The sequence below is a fragment of the Nycticebus coucang genome, chromosome 4 (genome assembly GCF_027406575.1).
Source record: "Nycticebus coucang isolate mNycCou1 chromosome 4, mNycCou1.pri, whole genome shotgun sequence".
Classification (NCBI taxonomy): domain Eukaryota; kingdom Metazoa; phylum Chordata; class Mammalia; order Primates; family Lorisidae; genus Nycticebus; species Nycticebus coucang.
Genome location: NC_069783.1, coordinates 145,153,451 through 145,174,232, shown reverse-complemented (window position 1 = coordinate 145,174,232; position 20,782 = coordinate 145,153,451). Strand labels below are relative to the sequence as shown.

The 20,782-nt window shown below is 44.5% G+C and overlaps 2 protein-coding genes across 8 annotated transcripts in view; one reads left to right on the top strand and one right to left on the bottom strand.

The window, feature by feature from the left end:
- Window positions 1–20,782, bottom strand: part of SEZ6L (seizure related 6 homolog like) — a 227,920-nt gene that overhangs the window by 15,067 nt on the left and 192,071 nt on the right. For 6 of the 7 annotated variants that reach the window (XM_053589782.1, XM_053589783.1, XM_053589784.1 and 3 more), the window contains exons 11-12: window positions 17,043–17,237; window positions 14,745–14,936 (exon numbers count right to left, since the gene is read on the bottom strand). In XM_053589782.1, the coding sequence (XP_053445757.1) occupies window positions 14,745–14,936; window positions 17,043–17,237 (387 nt within the window). Of the gene's footprint in view, window positions 1–13,429; window positions 13,546–14,744; window positions 14,937–17,042; window positions 17,238–20,782 lie in introns of those variants that run through there. The other variant, XM_053589788.1, reaches the window with a different exon arrangement.
- On the top strand, window positions 5,167–5,640 carry LOC128584690 (60S ribosomal protein L23-like). Its single transcript, XM_053589798.1, has one exon. It carries the CDS (start codon window positions 5,200–5,202, stop codon window positions 5,620–5,622), a length of 423 nt encoding a protein of 140 aa, XP_053445773.1. The 5' UTR covers window positions 5,167–5,199; the 3' UTR covers window positions 5,623–5,640.

Below are 20,782 nucleotides of genomic sequence, written 5' to 3'. Positions count from 1 at the left end.
AACTGAGTTACCAGTCTTTTAAGTTTTTCCTCCACACCAGCACTTCCCACACTGGTTGGTGCTGAATTATTGAATGTTTGTTTCCCTCGCTGGAGATGAGACTTTAAGGTAAGCTCTAAGATAAGATTTTGGGACGGAGTCACATCGCAACAAATGCCTCCAAGTATTGAGCCCACACTGCCATCTGGTGGCTACTTTGCTCACTGCAGGCACAAAGTCCCTGGTAGCCTAAGACTTGTTGGAGAGTTGAACCTGCATGGTTAACCCCTTCCAGTCCCTGAATGTAATCTAGTTCTTTTTTAGTACTCATCTGGAAGAGGCAACCAGCCAACACTTCTTTCCATACAGGACTACAAATACTAAAATATCTAAAAAATGTTTTATTAATTTTTTTTTTTTAGCTGGGCACAGTGGCTCACACCTGTAATTCTAGCACTCTGGGAGGCTGAGGCAGGCAGATTGCTTGAGCTCATGAGTTACAGACCAGCCTTAACAAGGCTTAGATCCCATCTCGAAAAATGGCCAGGCGTTGTGGCAGGTACCTGTAGTCCCAGCTACTCTGGAGGCTGAGGCAAGAGAATGGCTTGAGCCCAAGAGTTGAGGTTGCTGTGAGCTATGACACCGGAGCACTCTACTGGAGGGTGACAAAATTGCACTCTGTCTCAAAAAAAAAATTTTTTTTTTAAATTTTAGTAAAATCTACATAATAAAAAATTCCCATCTGAACTATTTCAGGTGTACTGTTCAACAGTGTTATGTGCATTTACAATGTACAATCTCCAGGATTCTTTTCATCTTGCAAATCTGAAACACTGTAAGTGTTAAACAACTTCCCATTTGACCCTCCCCTCAGTCCCTGGCATCCAGCATTCTGCTTTCCATCTCTGTAAATTTACTACTCCAGAAACCACATATAAGGGAATCATACAGTATTTGTCCTTTTGCGACTGGCTTATTTCACTTAGCATAATGTTTGTAAGCCTCATCCATGTCATAAATATGCCTGCATTTCCTTCTTTGTAAAGGCTGACTACTATTCCATTGTAGGCATATGCCACATATTGTGTTTCCATTCATCCACTGATGGACACATGGGTTGATTTACCTTTCGGCTACTGTGAATACGGCTGCTATGAACATGGGTGTACACTTATCTTGTTGAGACCCTTATTTCAGTTCTTTTGTGTATATACCCAGGAGAGAAATGGTTAGATTATATAGTAATTCTATTTTTATTTTTTTGAGGAATTGCTGCCTTGTTTTCCACAATGGCCACAGCATTTTACATTCCTACCAACAGTGTGCAGGGGTTCCACTTTCTCTACATTGAATCCTAAAGCAGTTGATCATTTTCTTCTGGACCTTGGTTTGACTTAAGAAGACCCAGGCTAGACAGGTGCAATGGCTCACACCTGAAATTCTAGCCCTCTGGGACAATGAGGTGGCTGGATTGCTTGAGTAGAGGAGTTCAAGACTAGCCTGAGCAAGAGTGAGACCCCATCTCTAAAAGTAGCCAGGTGTTGTGGTGGGTGCCTGTAGTCCCAGCTACTAGGGAGGTTGAGGCAAGAGGATCACTTGAGCACAAGCGTTTGAGGTTGCTGTGAGCTATGACACTGTGGCATTCTACTGAGGGCAACAAAGTGAGACTCTGTTTCAAAGAAAAAAAAAGACCCATGCCTTCAAATGTCACATCTGGCACCTGCCTTCAGTAGTTCAGAGACACAAGATGAAATGGGTTTCTGTCCACAGCTTGTTTAGTAAAACTTTTTGAATGGCATGCTGCATCAACATATTCCTGTGACATCTGAGGGAGTTTTGCAAACTTACCAGTGTACTTTCCCAGCTTCTCAGCATCTCAACCCTGCAGATCCTTGATATAGGACATGGAGCAGGTGGCTAGCTGATATCTTGTCTGATGATTCTGATGTACCTTGAGGGGACACACTTTCTCTAGATTTGGCTCTTAAGGCTTTGTTTCATCTCCTGCCTCCCTTTCTGACCAATCTTTAACTCACATTGAACTAGATGGATGACACTATTTTACCCTTTGGTGCTTTGGTTGATGTCGTTCCCTCTGCCTGGAACATCCTTTTTCTATTCATCTATAGGGAATATGGTAGCCGTACTCTAAAGCTGCAGTCCCCAACCCCCAGGGCTGCATAGCAGGAGATAAGTGCAGGCGAATGGGTGAGTAAAGCTTCATCTGTGTTTACAGCCATTCCTCATCACTGAGCTTTGCCTCCTGTTAGATCAGCAGTGGTGTTAGCTTTTCATAGGAGCACTGACCCTACTGTAAACTGTGCATGCAAGGGATCTAGGTTGCATGCTCCTCATGGGAATATAAAACCTGATGATCTGAGGTGGAGATGTAATGTTTTTGAATCATTCTGAACCACCCCCCACCCAGTTCATAGAAAAATTGTCTCCCATGAAACTGGTTCCTGGTGCCAAAAAAGGCTGGGCACTTCTGCTCTAAGACACTCTTAATAACCCCTGCCTCCTGGAACTCACTCTTTCTGAGTGTGGGTGGGACCTGTGGCTTGCTTCTAGTTAACAGAATATGGCAAAGGGGATGGGATGTCCTTTTCTGTCATGTTACATAGAACTGTAACTTCTGTCTTTCTAGCAGATTCTCTCTTACTTCTTCAGTGAAATAATTGTTTTTGACTCTGTAAACTGCCTTATGGAAAGAACAAGGAACTGAGGGTGGCTTCTGGCCAACAGCTGGTAAGGAACTGAATCCTGAAAGCAACCAAGTGAGTATGGTCCTTCCCCTGTCAAACCTTCAGAAGAGACCCATCACCAGGGTTTCTGTGGTGAGAGCTCCCACACCAGAGGACCCGATTAAGGTGTGCCCAGCTTCCTGACCCACAGAAACTATAAGATAATAAATAACATATGGTTTGAAGCATCTTATTTTGCAGTTTGAATCTCAAGAATTCCCTCAAGACCCAGATCTGCCCCCAATGGCATGAATTCCTCTCAACTTGGAACTCTTTTCTATAACCTGCACAAACCTCTATATCTCTATTACAGTATCAGAATCTTTTCTAGCATGGTTTGGTTCTCATCTCTGCACCTCTTTCCCAGACTGGGCCCATTTCAGGAACCCCAGTGCCCAGCACAATGCCTAATTCATAGAAAGCATTCACTTATTCAGTCTATACACGTTTATGGGTTTATGGAGCAGCTATTATGGGCCAGCACATAGGTAGCACTGAAGACACAGAATGATACAGATACAATGCCTGGCCCCCCTGAACTCACAGTTTGAAGAACACAGTGTAAGACAGGTCACGATTCAAATTTTTTTCTGTGTGACTATAATGCATCTGTAGACTCTATTTAGCTAGTGCAATGTAAATTAAGGGAATAGTTACTGAGCTTTGACAGGTAAGAATATTTCAAGTAATAATTTAGATTTCTGGCTTCTTTTGAAACACTGGAAGATTGGATGATCTTGGGCTCACAAAATCACATGACAATGATTGGCTGTGCCCCCTTAGACCAGGAACGTGCTTTATTTTAGCCACAATCCCTACCACTCTCTATTCTCTTTCACTTACTGGCCTGGTAGGCATTTTAATGGCCTATCACCATTTCCAATGAAAATAAATGAATGAATCAGTGAACGAATATGTGTTAGTATTAAGTTATCACCACTAATAAGACTCACCCTCCAATGGGTGAGTCAGTAGAAACCTGACTTCTGCTCTTGAGATTGAACGATTTTCCTGTATACTTCAGTAACCGTCTTCACTATTTTCTTCCCACCCTTGAAATCCAACCAGCCTAGAAGTTAGACTATGGAATGGAACTTTCCAGGTCACTGTGCAGTTAGAATGGTATCTTGTATGACAACATAAATATGTTCTGGCAGGCACTCATGCATTTATTCAGAAAATATAAGTGCTTACTTCATGCATGGCAATGCATCCAACAGAGGGGTCAGGAGGTGAATCACACACCATTCCTGCCCTCTGCAGCTCATGGCCTGGGTGACCCAAGGGGCCAAACAGATGTGTAAATGGACGATTTAATTAAAAATAGCAGGTGCTATAAGAGAGAGAAACTCACAAGACTCTGGGAGCCTGGAGGGGACCCCTGCTATATCTGAGGGGAGGGGCTGTGAGAATAGTTGAGTGAGACAGGCAGAGATGTTGTGTATATTTCTCTTTCGAGAACACTCCCAGAGATGAGGCTCCAAATGGTTGAGCTGATATTTGATCAAGGCTAATCCTTCCATTTAATGAAGATCTCCCTACACTTGAAGTTTACCCCCCCCCCCCAGCTCTCCAGATCAAGCTGGAGAGGAAGCCAAGGCTTCTGCGTCTAAGCCCAGAATCAAGTCACCAGGCCTTCCTTAAGTCAATCATGCAGGCCCCTCTGACGCAACACCCCATGATGTGTTTCTGGATGAGACACAAAATGGCTGGCAAGGAATGATTAACTTGCAAGTGTGCCTGGGTAGGGATGGGATATAGGAAGGGAGAATTTCATTTTTATTTTTTCCAGTCTATGTTTTGATATGTTATTTTTTAAGTGGGGGGCCTCCATCATTTCTATAACAAACATGAACGGCATTATGAATGAGACCCAATGACTATTGTGTTCTAAAGCTTCCTCTGGAAATATTCTGAGAAAAATCTTTGGTCCTCAGCCTGGGTGAACTCACTGCTCTGTCCCTGGTAGCCTGGTACACAGGAGGTGCCCAGTAAATAGTTCTTGAAAGACCACATATCGTTTCAATTAAAGGAAGATTACAGAGGAGAAGCGCTTGAGCTCAAGTGTCTGAGGGCTGAGGATTTATATTCTAGTTGTGTGTCTGTGAGCATAACTGACCTCTCTGGGCCTCGACTTCCTCATCTGTGAAATGGGCTATCTCACAGGGCTGTTATGAGGGATCTTACTAGCTCATGAACATGAGAAGAGCAGCATATAGTGAGTACCCAATAAATGTGGATTATTTTCATGAGCTTTATAATTGCCCTCTAGTCTCATATCAACTATACTATTGTTTCCCTAATACAGTGGTTCTCAATCTTCCTAATGCTGCAATGTATTTTCATTATTAAAAGGGGGTTGCAACCCACAGGTTGAGAGCCACTGCCTTGATACTTGTTGAATTTCTATTGACTTATTTTTCCATTTAAATTGTGCTATATACACTTCCTTTCTGTCCTTTTCCGGTCGTCCAAGATGTCGAAGCGAGGACGCGGTGGGTCCTCTGGTGCGAAATTCCGGATTTCCCTGGGTCTTCTGGTAGGAGCTGTGATCAACTGTGCTGACAACACAGGAGCCAAAAATTTGTACATCATCTCTGTGAAGGGGATCAAGGGACGACTCAACAGACTTCCTGCTGCTGGTGTGGGTGACATGGTGATGGCTACAGTTAAGAAAGGCAAACCAGAGCTCAGAAAGAAGGTTCATCCGGCAGTGGTAATACGACAGCGGAAGTCATACCGGAGAAAAGATGGTGTGTTTCTTTATTTTGAAGATAATGCAGGGGTCATAGTAAACAATAAAGGCGAAATGAAAGGTTCTGCCATTACAGGACCAGTTGCAAAGGAGTGTGCAGACTTGTGGCCAAGGATTGCCTCCAATGCTGGCAGCATTGCATGATTCTCCAGTATATTTCTAGAAAACATTAAAACATGTGTGATCCCAAAAAAAAAAAAAAAATTGTGCTATATAATTTAGACTCACCCCACATAATAATATTTCTATAATCACAGGTTTCAAATATTAGTCTTTCTCTCATTTTTCTCATTTTCTTAGCCAAATAAAGCAAAAAAATGTTCATCTGGGCATGAATAGGTTTAAAGCCAGGTGGGCACCACCATATAATCCTTCCTGGAAGATGCAGCCCCGTGCTCTGTACTTCACAGTTCATGAACTTTCAGAGTCCAGAATTCACTGCTTTTTTTTTTTTTTTTCTGGTCCTGTAGATTCTGCAGCACCTTTGTGCCAGGACTGAGCTGGGAACTGGGTATAGAGTGGTGAATTCAAAAACCATGATTTCTATTCTCCCAGAACTCAGTCTAGTGGGGAATAGGGAGCAGTTTTCCAGTCATTGCAACCCAAAGAGATAATAGCTGTGCTGGAGAAGCACAGGGGAGAAACTTCCTTCTCTCTCATTGGGGTGGAGGAGGCTTCCTCTTGGGGACACTGGTGGCTTCACAGTGATTCTTAAAAATCCCAAGTGTAATCCACTCATGAGTTGATGGACACTTGGGTTGATTCCATCTCCTGGCAATTGTGAATTAAACCGTGATGAATATTCTAGTGCAAATGTCCTTATGGTAAAAGGACTTTTCTTCTTCAGGGATTTCAGGATCAAATGGAAGGTTTACTTTTAGCTCTTTGAGGATTCTCCATACTTCTTTCCAAGGAAGCTGTATTAGTTTGCAGTCCCACCAGCAGTATAAAAATGTCCCATTCTCTCCACATCCAGGCCAGTATCTGTAGCTTTGTGATATTCCCAGGTATCCAAAGTGTGAAATACTAATATGAACCAATAGACAAACAACTACACCCCCACATGAGAGAAAAACAACTAAATTCAAGTGGGGGGAAGAGTGAGGAGGGAAAGAGGAGGGGGGAGGTAGGGAAGATCGGTAGGCTGTCACATAATGGGCACAAGGTAAAGGTATTCAGCCCACCCCCGGGTGCAGGGCTCAACTACAGCTTGACCTTTATCATACAAATACAAACAGTGTAACCTCATCATTTATACCATCATATTAATCTGAACTTTGAAAAAAGAAAAGAAATCTTGACCTTGTTGGACAAACTTAGACACACAACTTATTAAATGGTATGAAAATAACGTCAAATGTCAAATTTTGTGAATTGTGTTTATATCCAGAAAATAGGTGAATAGTTGACAAAACCCTTGTATATTACTTGCATTGCAGCAAAGTAACCAGCAGATGGCAGTGATAAACAGGAAAAGATTCCTTTATATCACTGTCCCCAACCCTGTGCCTTGAGACTGATACCAGTCCCCGGCCTGTTAGGAATTGGGCTGCACAGCAGGAGGTGAGCAACAGTTGAGTGAAAGAAGCTTCATCTGTATTTACAGTTGTTCTCCATTGCTCACTTATCCTGAGCCATGGTGAGTAGTCCAATTATTTCATTATATAGTCTGTGCTTGAATCACCCCCAAACCACCCCCACTTCCACCCCTACTCCAGCCCATGGAAAAATTATCTTCTATGGAACTGGTCCCTGGTGCTAGACAGGTTGGGAACCACTGCCTTGTCATCTTTCCCTGAAATTTTCTTTCATACATTAACAGATTAATTAATAGCCTGGTATTTATTGATTATCTTCTGTGTGCCAACCACTGGTCTTGGGCATGGGCTTACAATGATAAGCAAAACTGACATGGCCCCTGCCTTTGTGTAACTTGACAACAGTATGTTCATGGAGTATTCCACAGATATGTCCTGCTACCAGTCTTGTGCCAGGCACTGTCCTGGCCATGGGAAGGCAGAAAGCAGATGAAAGATAAATTATTAGATTTGTATGCAAAGGAGGATATTGAAAGCACCCTGGGTTACCTAGTGCCCTGGCTCTGCCCCCAACCCCTAAGGTAATTTAATTTAATTAGTTCCCCAGTGTATGCTCTTTAAAACTCTCCAGGCAATTCTAAAGCTCGGCACCGATGCTTTGGTGTCTTGGCATGATTAACAAATTGATTTATCATTTTCATTAATTTATTCATTAATTTCCAAAATATTTCAACATCCATTCTGTGTTAGACGATTTGCATATGTTATTTCTAATCCTCCCCCAAATCTTTGAAGGTTAGAGCAATCAAGACCAAAATAGCCAACATTTACTGAGAGCATCCCCCAAGCCAGATACTATTTTGAATTGTTTGTCTATAAACTCAATTATCAGAACAACCCCAAGGCACAGATTTTATCATCATCATCATCCCCATTTTATACCTGAGGCAAAGAAAGCACAAAACGGTTGGGTAACCTGTCAAAGGTCACAGGCTAGGGAGGGATAGAGATAGGGTTCAACCTACTCTATCGTTAACTACCACACCATGTGCCCATTTTACAGATGAGGAAACTGAGTCCCTCAGGTGGGGCTTATTTGTGACAATCCCACAGGAAGGCCAAGCTGTGATTTAAGCTGAGGATTCTCTGGCTCTCAAGTCAGTCTGATTCAATGTTGTCCCAACCATCAGTAAGAGTTTTTGAGACGGATGTCACATGGAATTTCTCCCTGGCAGGAATCAGTTCCTTGAAGGCCTTTGTGTGCATCTTCAGTGCCCAGAAGATGGCAGGAGAGTGATATGGAAAGTAAATTGAATTTGGAACTGGAGGTTTGGGCTTGCTGTGTGACCTTGGGTGAATCACCTTATGTCTCTGCTGGTAAATGGGCTGGACCAACACCTCATTCTCAGCTGAGATGTGACTGTGCAGTGACATGTGGTCTTGCTTTGAAAAAGGATCATCTGAGACAGGTTATCTCCACCTTGATGCCCCTCACATTTGGTCTGGATAATTCTTTGTAGTGAAGCCTGTCCTGGGCCTTGCAGCATCAGTGGTCCCTACCCTCTAGGTGCCAGTAGCACCCTCTGCAAGTTGTGGTGACCAATGATGTCTCCAGAAATCATACTGGCGGATGTCCCCAGGGGAGCAGAATTGCCTCTGGTTGAAAACCACTGGTCTTTGGTTATAAACAATTGTGATTGTAACTGATGTGACTCCATCCTATTCCCCCTTGAGAATTCAGGTGAATTGGACTGATGACCTTATGGACAGATCTACCCTCATTTCTTTCTCTCTTTCTTTTTCCTTTCCTTTCCTTCCTTCCTTCCTTCCTTCTTTTCCCTTCCCTTCCCTTCCCTTCCCATCCATTCCCTTCACCCTCCCTCACTTCCTTCCTTCCTTCCTTCCTTCCTTCCTTCCTTCCTTCCTTCCTTCCTTCCTTCCTTCTTTTCCCTTCCCTTCCCTTCCCTTCCCATCCATTCCCTTCTCCCTCCCTCCCTTCCTTCCTTCCTCCCTCCCTTCCTTCCTTCCTCCCTCCCTTCCTTCCTTCCTTCCTTCTTTTCCCTTCCCTTCCCTTCCCTTCCCATCCATTCCCTTCTCCCTCCCTCCCTCCCTCACTTCCTTCCTTCCTTCCTTCCTTCTTTTCCCTTCCCTTCCCTTCCCATCCATTCCCTTCTCCCTCCCTCCCTCCCTCCCTCCCTCCCTTCCTTCCTTCCTTCCTTCTTTTCCCTTCCCTTCCCTTCCCATCCATTCCCTTCTCCCTCCCTTCCTTCCTTCCTTCTTTTCCCTTCCCTTCCCATCCATTCCCTTCTCCCTCCCTCCCTTCCTTCCTTCCTTCTTTTCCCTTCCCTTCCCTTCCCTTCCCATCCATTCCCTTCTCCCTCCCTCCCTTCCTTCCTTCCTCCCTCCCTTCCTTCCTTCCTCCCTCCCTTCCTTCCTTCCTCCCTCCCTTCCTTCCTTCCTTCCTTCCTTCTTTTCCCTTCCCTTCCCTTCCCTTCCCATCCATTCCCTTCTCCCTCCCTCCCTCCCTCCCTTCCTTCCTTCCTTCCTTCCTTCTTTTCCCTTCCCTTCCCTTCCCATCCATTCCCTTCTCCCTCCCTCCCTTCCTTCCTTCCTTCCTTCCTTCCTTCCTTCCTTCCTTCCTTCCTTCCTTCCTTCCTTCCTTCTTTTCCCTTCCCTTCCCTTCCCATCCATTCCCTTCTCCCTCCCTCCCTTCCTTCCTTCCTTCCTTCCTTCCTTCCTTCCTTCCTTCCTTCCTTCCTTCCTTCTTTTCCCTTCTCTTCCCATCCATTCCCTCCTCCCTCCCTCCCTCCCTCCCTTCCTTCCTTCCTTCCTTCCTTCCTTCCTTCCTTCCTTCCTTCCTTCTTTTCCCTTCCCTTCCCTTCCCATCCATTCCCTTCTCCCTCCCTTCCTTCCTTCTTTTCCCTTCCCTTCCCTTCCCATCCATTCCCTTCTCCCTCCCTTCCTTCCTTCTTTTCCCTTCCCTTCTCTTGCCTTCCCATCCATTCCCTTCTCCCTCCCTCCCTCCCTCCCTCCTTTCGTTCTTTCTAGACATGGTCTCACTCTGTCACCCTGAGTAGAGTACTGTGGCCTCAGCCTACCTCAAAACAACCTCGAACTTCTGGGCTCAAGCAATCCTCCTGCCTCAGCCTTCCAAATAGCTGGGACTGCAGGTGCCTTTGAGGCACAGTTCTTTTTGATAAAGTTTCTTTTGATAGTTCACAGTTTCTTTTGATAAAGCCCCTCCTTGGCAAAGCTGGGTTTTCTGTGGTTGCTGTGCTAAAAAGCAAGAATTGTGACAAAACCAACATGGAAAAGCACACTAGGGTGGTGGAGTCCAGTCTGATCCCAAAGTTTGGGAATTTTTGCATGGCTCAACAGGTACATATATCCCTGTAGCAGTAATGTTGTTAAGTATGAAAAACTTCATTTTTCTTTTCTAAAAGAAAACTATGCATTACTTTTCCAAATGGCTACTAATTACTCATTATGTTGTTTAAACTTAACTGCATAATAAATGGCAACTGTTAGGCATTTTGGCCTAGGAAACCTGTCAAAATTTCTGTGACAGCCAGAGTGCTGTGAGTTGAGAAAGTTTGGGAACTTCTGTCCTGGCAGCGTACTTGCTCACAGGAGGTCTTGTTGAATGACTGAGAGAGTTGCTCCCAACAACCCTTCTTGGTAGAGTAGGATTCTTTTTCACAGATGAGAGCTCTGATGCCCAGAGAGGGTAAGTTACTTGCCCAAGATACACCAGCAGAGCTGGGGGTGTAACTGACTGGGAAATTTAGGCTCTTCTCTCTGTCTATGCCTGAACTATTTTTGAGTTGTCCTGAGGTAAATGGACTAGGATTGAAAAAACAAGACCTTGAGCCCCAGCTTGGCCAGACCATGGCCTTGGGCAAGTGACTAGGCAAGAGTCTGTAGACAACCAGAGCTTAAACAATTTTCTGTCTATTTCATGAGCTTGTTGGTGGAAGCTGTAAAGCCTCAGAGCTCTGCCTAAAAGCTAGAACTTCAAGGTGGTGAGGTAGGAAGATAACTTTTGTGTTTAGTCAGGCTGACTTAGAATCCTTGTCCTCTTTTCTACAGTGTGACTTCAGGAAAGCTACTCACCTTCTCTGGGCCGCTTTTGACCACTTTTAACTGGATGTACATTACCATGTGTGCAGTTTTGTGAGGGTGAGGCATGTTAATGTTGGAGAGGAGGTTAGCATACTAAAGGCACTCACCAAATGGGGTCTATTTCCTTTGTTCAGTTGAGGGAAACATTTCTAAGCTGTGTTTTGTCTAACAACCTCATCCTTAAAAATCCTTAACTGTCACTCCAGTTCCCTGCCACTCAGCTTTGACTGCAGCCTCTTGTCTCCTGAGTTGTCTCCCATTAGCCCTGGCTGCTCGTGGCATCACATTATGCTGGGTTCTTCTTCAGGCTTTTGGAAGGACCATGCATCTCCCAACACGCCACTTGACTTGTGAACTCATTAGCATGGTGTCAGGGAAGCCGTCTCAACTTGGTGCTGCAGCTCCAACATCGAGTTACAGGGAAAGGGGCCCAGAGGGGATGCTGCAGCCCACAGGGTCTGCAGAGGCTGGGCTTCATTAGTGAAGTGCGCTTCCTTTATAAAAAATGATATCTCTACCTTTCTGTATTTTAAAATCAGCTTTTATTTTTGGCTTTGCATCTCTGGGTTGCTACAGTGTGAGTTCTCAAAGCTGCCTCTGATCACTCTTACGGTCACTAGAAGAAATGGGAGCTCTGCTCATTTTCTAAGACTGCCAGTAACAAGGAGCTGAGGGTGTGGGGGGAGCTTAGAACAACAACTTACGGTCTTGTAGGTTCTGGAGGTTGCAAGTCCAGAAACAAGCTGTCAGCAGGGCCACGCTCCCCTGAAACCCACAGCGGGGAAGCCCTCTGTGCCTCTTCCTAGCATCTGGGTAGAAGCTGGCAACCTTCAGTGAAGCTTTTCAGTCTCTGCCTCTGCCATCCCAGCACATTACCTCCATGCCTGTGTCTCTGTGTCCTGATTCCCATATTTTTACAAGGACACCAGTCACCGAATCAGTGCCCCTCTTAATCCAGTGTGACCCCATCTTAACTTGATCACCTCTGCAAAGACCCTGTTTCCAATCACGGTCACAGTTCCTGGTAGTAGGGAGGCTGTTAGGACCTCAACATATGTTTTGGGGACTAAATTTAATCCACAGCAGGAACCAATCAGTGTGGTCACAGCCCAGAATTCTAGGGAATTAGGGACACTGCGGTTAGGGGATTAGGGACATAACCTAAAATTCCACTGGGATGTCCCCATAGGGGTTTGTACCCTGTCAGCCATGGTGAATTGATGCTGGGGGTTTGGCTGGCATGGGGCAGGGGACTTGGAGACCAGAGTTCTAAATTTGAATCCTAGTTCTGTCTACAAAGGAGTGTTGTAATCTCCATCCCATTTCCCTTTGGAGTCTCAGTTTACATCTATATAGATATAGCATATATAATGTACATACACACATATACATTCACCAATAAATAAATAAAATGTGTCTTGCACATTCAATAAAGGATAACTATTGCTATTATCTGTAAAATGGGGCAGCTGTATTTTATCTATATTACCCTTCAGTTGTACTTTAGCCCCCAGATTTCCTTCAGCTTTGAAATTCCAGAATTGTTGTTGTTGTTTTTGAGACAGAGTCTCACTCTGTTGCCCTGCCTCGAGTGCAATAGCATCATCAGAGCTCCTCCTCTGCAGCAACCTCATCTCCTGGGCTCAAACAATTCTCCTGCCTTAGCCTCCCAAGTGGCTGGGACTACCATCCACCACCATGCCCAGCTAATAATTGGTTCTTAGTATTATTTTTTTGGTGAGACATGTTCTCACTATGTTGCTCAGGATGGTCTTGAACTCTTAGCCTCAAGCGATGCTCCCACCTCAACTTCTCCAAATGCTGGGATTACAGGTATGAGCCACTGCAATCCGAACTCTTAACTACAAAGGCTGATGGAGACACAGGGATGTGTGGTCCAAGAACCCCTTTCGTTTGAGGGAACAGAGTAATAATGTTCCCCCTTTTGAGAAGCAAAAGTAGAAATATAGAAATAGAAATCTTCCTTTAATGCAGGAATCAGAAGCTAATTAAGGGAAATGTATGAGGCAAATGTGACCTAAAATTGTTCATTTATTTGGTTCCATGTGGTAAAACCTTTCTGCAGGCTGAGGAAGCTGAACGAATGAACCAGCAAAAGTGGGATCTTGGCCTTGGTTGGTTCATGAATAGAGAGCAGAGAGAAAGGTCTCATGTGAGTTTGAATTTGACTGTGCTCCGTTCTCTGCCGAAGCAACAGACTCTTCGTTTTATTTTCCTTCCAGGAATACAAGAGTTACCGCATGTGACATCCTTAGAATAGTGCCTGGCCCAGGTGGGGAGGGTCGATTCTAAGGCTTGGACTCAGCAAGCATCAGCTTGTCTAGTGGAAAAGGAAAGGACTTCCTGGCTTTCCAGTTGTCTTCCCACAGTGGTAGCTTTTGCCCATCTAAAAGGTAGCATTAAAAAAAAGATGCAGTCTTACAAGGGTACATGTGAAACTTAGTAAATGTAGAATATAAATAATAAAAAAAAAAGATGCAGACTTTGCATGTTTTGTATGTACTTTGATGGATTTAGAGAACATTCTCCTAAGTATCTCAAGAAGGGAAAAGTAAGCATCTCATGTACTCCACACTGTGTTAACACTAGTAGATCAACAACTACAGGCCCATTCCAGAGAAAAATACAGTTAAATTCAAGAAGGGCGGTGGGGGAGAGGGGAAGAGTGAGGGGAGGGAGAGGTGGGGAGGGGGCGGGGTTTCAGGAACTTCCCACCTGAGGGGCGCAATGTAAATGGCTCACCTCTTATGGGAGGGGCTCAAGGACAACTGGGATTCTTCCTAACAAACGCAAACAACGTAACCTAATTGCACGTACCCTCATATTAATCTGTAAAAGTGTGAAGCCCATTTTAGATAATTGTGAACAGTTGCAAAACATAGCCACTGTTGGCGCCAAAGCCATAAATTTACTCAGTGTTATTCACATCAGGTGTAGTTGAACTTACACGAAGCTTCTTGAAATTCTTTTTTTTTTCCCTAAAGTGAAATTCTTAGTTCTCCATCCCTGCCAAAGACCTCAGTGTGGCTTCTGGCCTCTGTGTTGGCCGTGTCCCTAATTGGACCTGTTCACAGCACACTCATTAAAAATAGTAGTGCAGCTGACAGTTTTTAACCCCCGAACATGGTTTACAGCTCTGTTCTTCCCATATAACCTTATGGTTTCTTTGAGTAGCAGTTGTGAAGCCTGGTTGTACATTCGAATCCCTGGGGAGCTTTGAAAAAGGCCTCTGCTGTTAACTAGCTGTGTGCCCTGGGACCATGATTTCACCTCTCTGACTTCAGTATCCTCTTCTTAAAACAAAGGCAATGATACTGTGCTCCCAGGGCTATTCGGGGGAAGGAAAAAGGGAAACTGGTGGAGGACTTAGCTCCATCCACAGTGCATGATAAAATGACTGTAAATATTGTAGTATAAGTGCCCCCTCAGCGTAAGCTACTGCTGTGTGGTAGTAGAAATAATAAAAACCCTCCCCCTGCCCCAGAGTAGGATGCCTCCTCCTAGTAGCTCAGCTCTTGGTTGAGAGTAAGAGTTAGTGAATCTGAGTCTACATACAGAAGGCCCAAGGCAATAAACAGGACTCACAAACGCAGTGGGGCAGGCGCGACGTCCAGATAGGAGTCCCTGTTTCGCGGCTGTAGCAGGTCAGAAGAGAACTCCCTTCTAGTACAAAACCGGGGTTGCAGGTGTACTGGATGGTGGTCCCCACCAGCAGCACAGGGTCGGAAATTAAGCGGGTAGAGTGGTCCACCTCTCCAGGGTCAGTGCAGTACATGACTACAGGAAACGAAATCAGACCAACGTGGGTGTCAGAGTTCTCAACCATCAGAGGTGTGCTCAGAATTACAGGATCATCTAGGAAGTTTTCTGACTCAGTTCTTTCCCCTTTTGGAAGAAAATTAAAGGTGGCTGGAAGCTAGACCAGTAGGAAAGAGACTTGAATTTAATTCCTCTTTTAGGAATTTCCCTGGAGAATTTGCATCAGGGCCCAAAGGTCTATGTAAAATAGATTGTATATCCCAGCCTTAGGCAGGAAAAATTTAAAAAATCTCAAAAAAAAGAAACAAGAAAATTCTTTAACAATGACTCCTTTAATGGAGGAGAGTTCAATATAACGGAACAGCCATTCCACATGATCCCAGCGCCTGCTAAATGATGGCCGAGTGAGGAGTGGCCTGACCACTGCTTTAGCGGTGCTTGAATATAGTAAAACAAGCATCTATTACTTTTTTAATTAAAAAATCGATACTGGTAAAGGGAAAGCAATAAACCAATTAAAGAGGAATAAAGTGGACAACGTGCAATATGAAAAGGTGTCCATATTTATAATCGGGAACAAAAGCAGCTGCAGGAAGCTTGTAACAATTCCCTCTGGAGGCAACGACCTCTGCAGCTATTTCTATGTGTCTATCTGTTAATTTACATGCACTGCACACACATGTACATGTATGTACAGGACGTATGTGCGTGCGCACACACACACACAAACACCCCTCCCTGCATACTGTTGTAGGATACCTAGACCTGTTTATGTATTTATTTATTTCTTTTTTTGAGACAGAGTCTCACTTTGTCACCCTAGGTAGAGTGCTGTGGTGTCACAGCTCACAGCAACCTCAAACGCTTGGGCTCAAGTGATTCTCTTGCCTCAGCCTGCCAAGTAGCTGGGACTCCAGGTGCCTGACACAACGCCCAGCTATTTGTAGAGAGGGCGTCTCGCTCAGGCCATCTACCTGCCTTGGCCTCTCAGAGTGCTAGGATTACAGATGTGAGCCACCACACTTAGCCTTCTGTATTCAGTTTTGTGGGACTTTGGTGGGTTCATTCACATTTCCCACAATTGCAATTTTCTTTTATGTTGAAACATTCATTATAGAAATTGTAGGCAACCCCCCACTACCACCCCTTCCCTGACACCCTTTTTCTCTGCTAACAATATCTTTTACTGTGTAACTGGTGATTCAAGTCACGTAGAGCAGGTAGGTCTACCACAGTGTCCCCAAGGATTCCCAACCAGAGGGTTGAGGATGAGAGACCCATTTAGGTGATAAGGAGGGTGTCCAACCTTTTTTTTTCTCCGTGGCATATTAGAAGAAGAAGAGTTGTCCTGGGCCACACATTAAATACACAAACACTAATGAAAGCCGATTAGCAAAAAAAGAAAAAAAGAGAGAGAGAGAGAGATAGAGAGATCCATGCATACTTCTTGTGATATCTGGCACTATAGGTAAAAAAAGGTCCTCACAAAATCAGCAGGCCACAGGTTGGACACCCCTGATAGGAGATGGGAAGCCAGGGGACGAGGCCACTTTCAAATTTAGCTCGGCCATCTGCCAGTAAGGCATCAGTGTAAAAACCAGAAAGACTTCCTTTTTATATCCCTTTTCAAGACACTAAACTCTGTTCTTGCCATATAACTGGGTCATGTTCTTGGGGAGAACAGAAACAGTCAGCAGGCAGAAGGGATCAGGAGAGCAAGAGAATGCCCTCTGATGGAAAGAGTTTCTGTAAATGTTCAGAGCTGGGGCTCCCGGGGCCAACTGAGGCTTATTTTACTTAGCACCTACAGGGCTTTTAAGATCTGAGTTGAATTTTTCTTTTTCTTCTTTTGTTTTTAACCCAGGCTACATATACTCCCATTCTCCACAGTCCACACTACTCCCTATTGTCTCTCACTCACCTTGTTTCACTCCTTTACATTATCTGCCAGGCTTCTGAAGGCACTTGACTCTGAGATCCCACTGAGGGCTACAAAATGACATTTTTGAACAAAACCAATGAATTGGAAGGGCAGGGGATAGGCCACTATGTTCACACGAAAGATACCTCTGGGAGGGATTTGCCACTCAGTGACTGAGCGAGAGGAAACAAGACTACTCTTACTTTTCTCACAGAATGGGGGGTCACTGCTCCAGCTGAGGTCCCACTGACAGGTGAGGGTGTCACGCCCCACGATGTCGTAGCCGGGGTCACACTGGTAGGTGATTCTGGCTCCCCTCACAAGCTCCATGTGAGATGTGGTTTTCCAACCATTCTGTATCTCCGGCAAATCTGAGCAGGAGTCATTCCTTGACACCTCTTTAAAACAAAAACATCAACCTTAGATGGGGAGGTGGCCTTTTTTTGGGGGGGGGATCCCTTTATGAATAAAAGCAAGAAGAGAAAATAGAAGAAAAGGCTTCAGAAATAAGTAACACACTTCAGAAATTCCTTAAATGGCAAGGACTCTTCCATAGCAAGGTTTTACAGTTACCTCTCTCAGTGGGCCGCTGAACTTAGGGAACAGTCTCTCGGTGTAAAAAACCCCAGTTTAGGACTGAGAGTCAGGCAGAATCTTTGCTTTGCCATTTATTAGCAACATAACCAGGAAACGGTGACTTCTTGTCCCTGTGACACAGTTTCCTCACCCATCATGAGGGAATTATTCTCAACCATATTTGTAGATATTACTAACTCACCAAACCCATGGGAACAGGTTCCCCCATGTGACCCTGTGCCATTACAGACTTTGAGGCTCCCTGCTTGCGCTCTCTTGGATCTCTTACTCTGGGGGAAGCAGCTGCCATGGTGTAAGGAAGCTCAAGCAGCCCTCTGGAGAGATCCACGTAGAGGGAAACTGAGACCACTTGTCAACAATTGGCATTGATTTGCTAGCCACATGTGCAAACCATTTGGAAGTGGAGCACTCAGAGCCTGTCAAGCCATCAGATGACTGCAGCCCTGCCTGACACCTTGACACTAGACAGATCCCAGGACAGACCCATTCTGCTAATGCTGCTCTTAAATTCCTAACTCACAAAAACTGTGAGATAAGAAGTGCTTACAGCTGATTTGGCATGTACTATGTCACACAGCACTACATTAATATATTACACAGCAGTAGGTAATGCACTCAGCCCCATCCTAAGAATATCTGTAAATCCATGAGTTTGGTGAGTTAGTAATGTGTATTTCATACATTTGAAATACACATTAAGATAAATAATGGACTATTACAACACAAAAAATTGTTTCTATTCTTCACATGAAATTGCTTATTATCAATGAACATTTACCATACTCCAGAAAATGCTACCCAGGGTCTTTCTTGGGAATAATTGTTTCCCTCTTACAAGCTCTTGTTACTAAGGTAGCAATCAAAAGCCCGCTATTATTATTCTTGCTTCCAAGTGCCCACTGCACAGATTTGGAGGAGAGAGCTAATTATGTTGTATAATTAATTTGCAGTTCTTATGTGCTTCTGGGGAAAGCAAAGCACCTCCATTGTCTGCAGGAAAATCATTTTGAGAAGCGAGCAATGGCTTTTCCCGGGATTTCGTCATGATTTTATTTGGGGAAAGGAGATCTCATGGGTGTCTGCAAGAAGAAGGGGCAGAGAAATGGCTTCCAGAATTGCTTGGTGGAGAACAGGAACCTCTATTTTTAGGCCTTTGAAAAAAGTCAGCCAAGCTCTGGATTTGGGACACAGCTGCAAATGCACAAACTATGAATGAAAGGGGGAAAATGGGAATAGACATTAGGGATGTGGTCTGCCTTGTGCCAAATGCTTTGACACTGAGAAAGATTTGCTTGTCTGACTTCTCAGCATGAGCCACCATTGCCGCACACTCCCGCAGGGCCTCCTGTCTCCTCTGTGGTGCTCAGTGCATTTGTAATTACTCAGTTGCTGGCACCATGTAGCAGAGCCTGGGCTTAACCCTTGTCCTCACTGTTCACCAACTGGGTGGCCTTGGCTGAGTCACTTAACCTTCCTTTTGTTCAGTTCCTAGACTCTACCCCTGTGACACTGCTTCAGGAATTTGCATTTTTACAAAGCACCCTAAGTGGAGGCTCTGGAATTATCTGTCCCCATGGGCCTTCGTTAACTTTGCTAAGAATGAGAAAACTGTCCGAGGAGTCTGGGAACTTCTCTTCTACTCCTCTTTCTTTCTTAAGGATACAATGTGACTCCAGCCATGTCAATTAACTGCTCTAAGCCTTATTGTCCTCATCTGTGGAGTAGAATCAAGAATCCTTTTATCCCAAAGGCCAATGTGAAAGTGGGATATGGCAGTGTTGTGTGAACACTGAGATGAGTTATATGGATTCAGTGATTTGTTTGACTAAGGTTTTGACACTAGGAATACAGGGATCTGAAGTCAAGATTTCAGTCTCTTAGTCAAGATTAGCACCAAAGTCCAAAGTTTGGCAAAAGTAAATGCCTGAATGCATTGAGCACGCACCACCATCTACCAGTTTCATGCTCATAACAGACATCACTAATCAATCACAGCCTTCTCTTTCTTTGATTCCAACTGGAACCTCCCAGTCCTTCTCAGTACAGTACTCTGGGGAGCCCCTGTTATTTTATTGAAACTTATTTATTATCCTAGGATTAGAGGAATAAACACAAAAGCAAGTGACTAATACCTCTTCAAAAAGCATTGCTTATCCATCTCTGTTTTTTAATCACTTCCCTCCCATGCACATGGTCACAGACACCAGGCAAAGAACAGGAAACAGTGAGGAGAATGGGTCTTTGCCTCTCTTTGTGCAAAGGAGAATTCCAGGAGGTCAGAACCACATAGGGCATATAGTCTTCCCATGGCAGGCTCTGACTGCAAGAACAGCAGATCAGTCTTGGCCACCTTTCCGGGCTGGATCTAGGCCTCTACATCAGTCTAGAAGCCTCAGAATTCTCTAGATGACCTCAGAAACCCCTGATCCTACCATTTGATCCCTCCACTGAGTGGGAGTTGCATCCGATGTTGTCTATTAATGGGACTGCCTTTATTTAGTCTCACTGGTCAGGCTCAAGGGCAGGGATTCTAGTCATTCCTGACTCTGGTGCCTAGTGCATAGTCTAGGATATAGGAGGTGCCACAAGATTTTTATAAACCAAATTCTCTGGAAAACAGAGATAACGCATTTAAAGATGAAATTAAATTATGCATGTAGACGTGTTTGCCAACTATAGATTGTCACACAAATCTAAGTTTCAAGTTCAATTAATGAGAACACTTCCTCTTCAAGATGTTGCAGAACATGGCCAGACTTTATGGTTAACCTTGATCAGCTTTGGTTGGACGGAGTCAGATTTTTGTCATTGGGCTGAAATGCAGTTTTGGAAGACTGACTTGGGCCCCAGTGGAGACAAATGAGCAAAATGATGACCTCAGCTTTCAGCTGGGAGGGAGGGGAAATCCACGGAGAGAGGTTGAAGCCAGGGCACCAGAAACTCTCCTCCCAAAGGCAGCCAACTCTGGGGGGGGTACCTCGCCTGCACAGCCAGTAGGAGTCATCCCCTGGCATCTAGGGCCATGCCCAGTAAAGAATGGAGAACCTAAAGAGTAGTAGCAATAACATTCTGAAAATATTTAGCAGCACAATCAAAGGTAAAAAGGCCCCTGAGAAACATAAAAAAGAAGATCAATACTTGGGTTAGCCTCTCTGAGAGGTGGACGTGTAACAGGCGGGGATGAAAAATGTTTGCTGGCTGGAAATAAAAAAATGCAAGGAAGGAATTTTAGCATGCACGAGGCTTGTCAAGACAGCCAGTGGTCTGGGGGAGGGTGGCGTGTATTTTAGACCCAAGGTGGGGTAGAGTGAGGACAATTATATTAGATAGAGATGGGCAATTCTTC

Excerpts from the sequence above, each read along its gene's own strand:
- LOC128584690 (XM_053589798.1), top strand. The coding sequence starts at position 5,200 with ATGTCGAAGCGAGGACGCGGTGGGTCCTCTGGTGCGAAATTCCGGATT.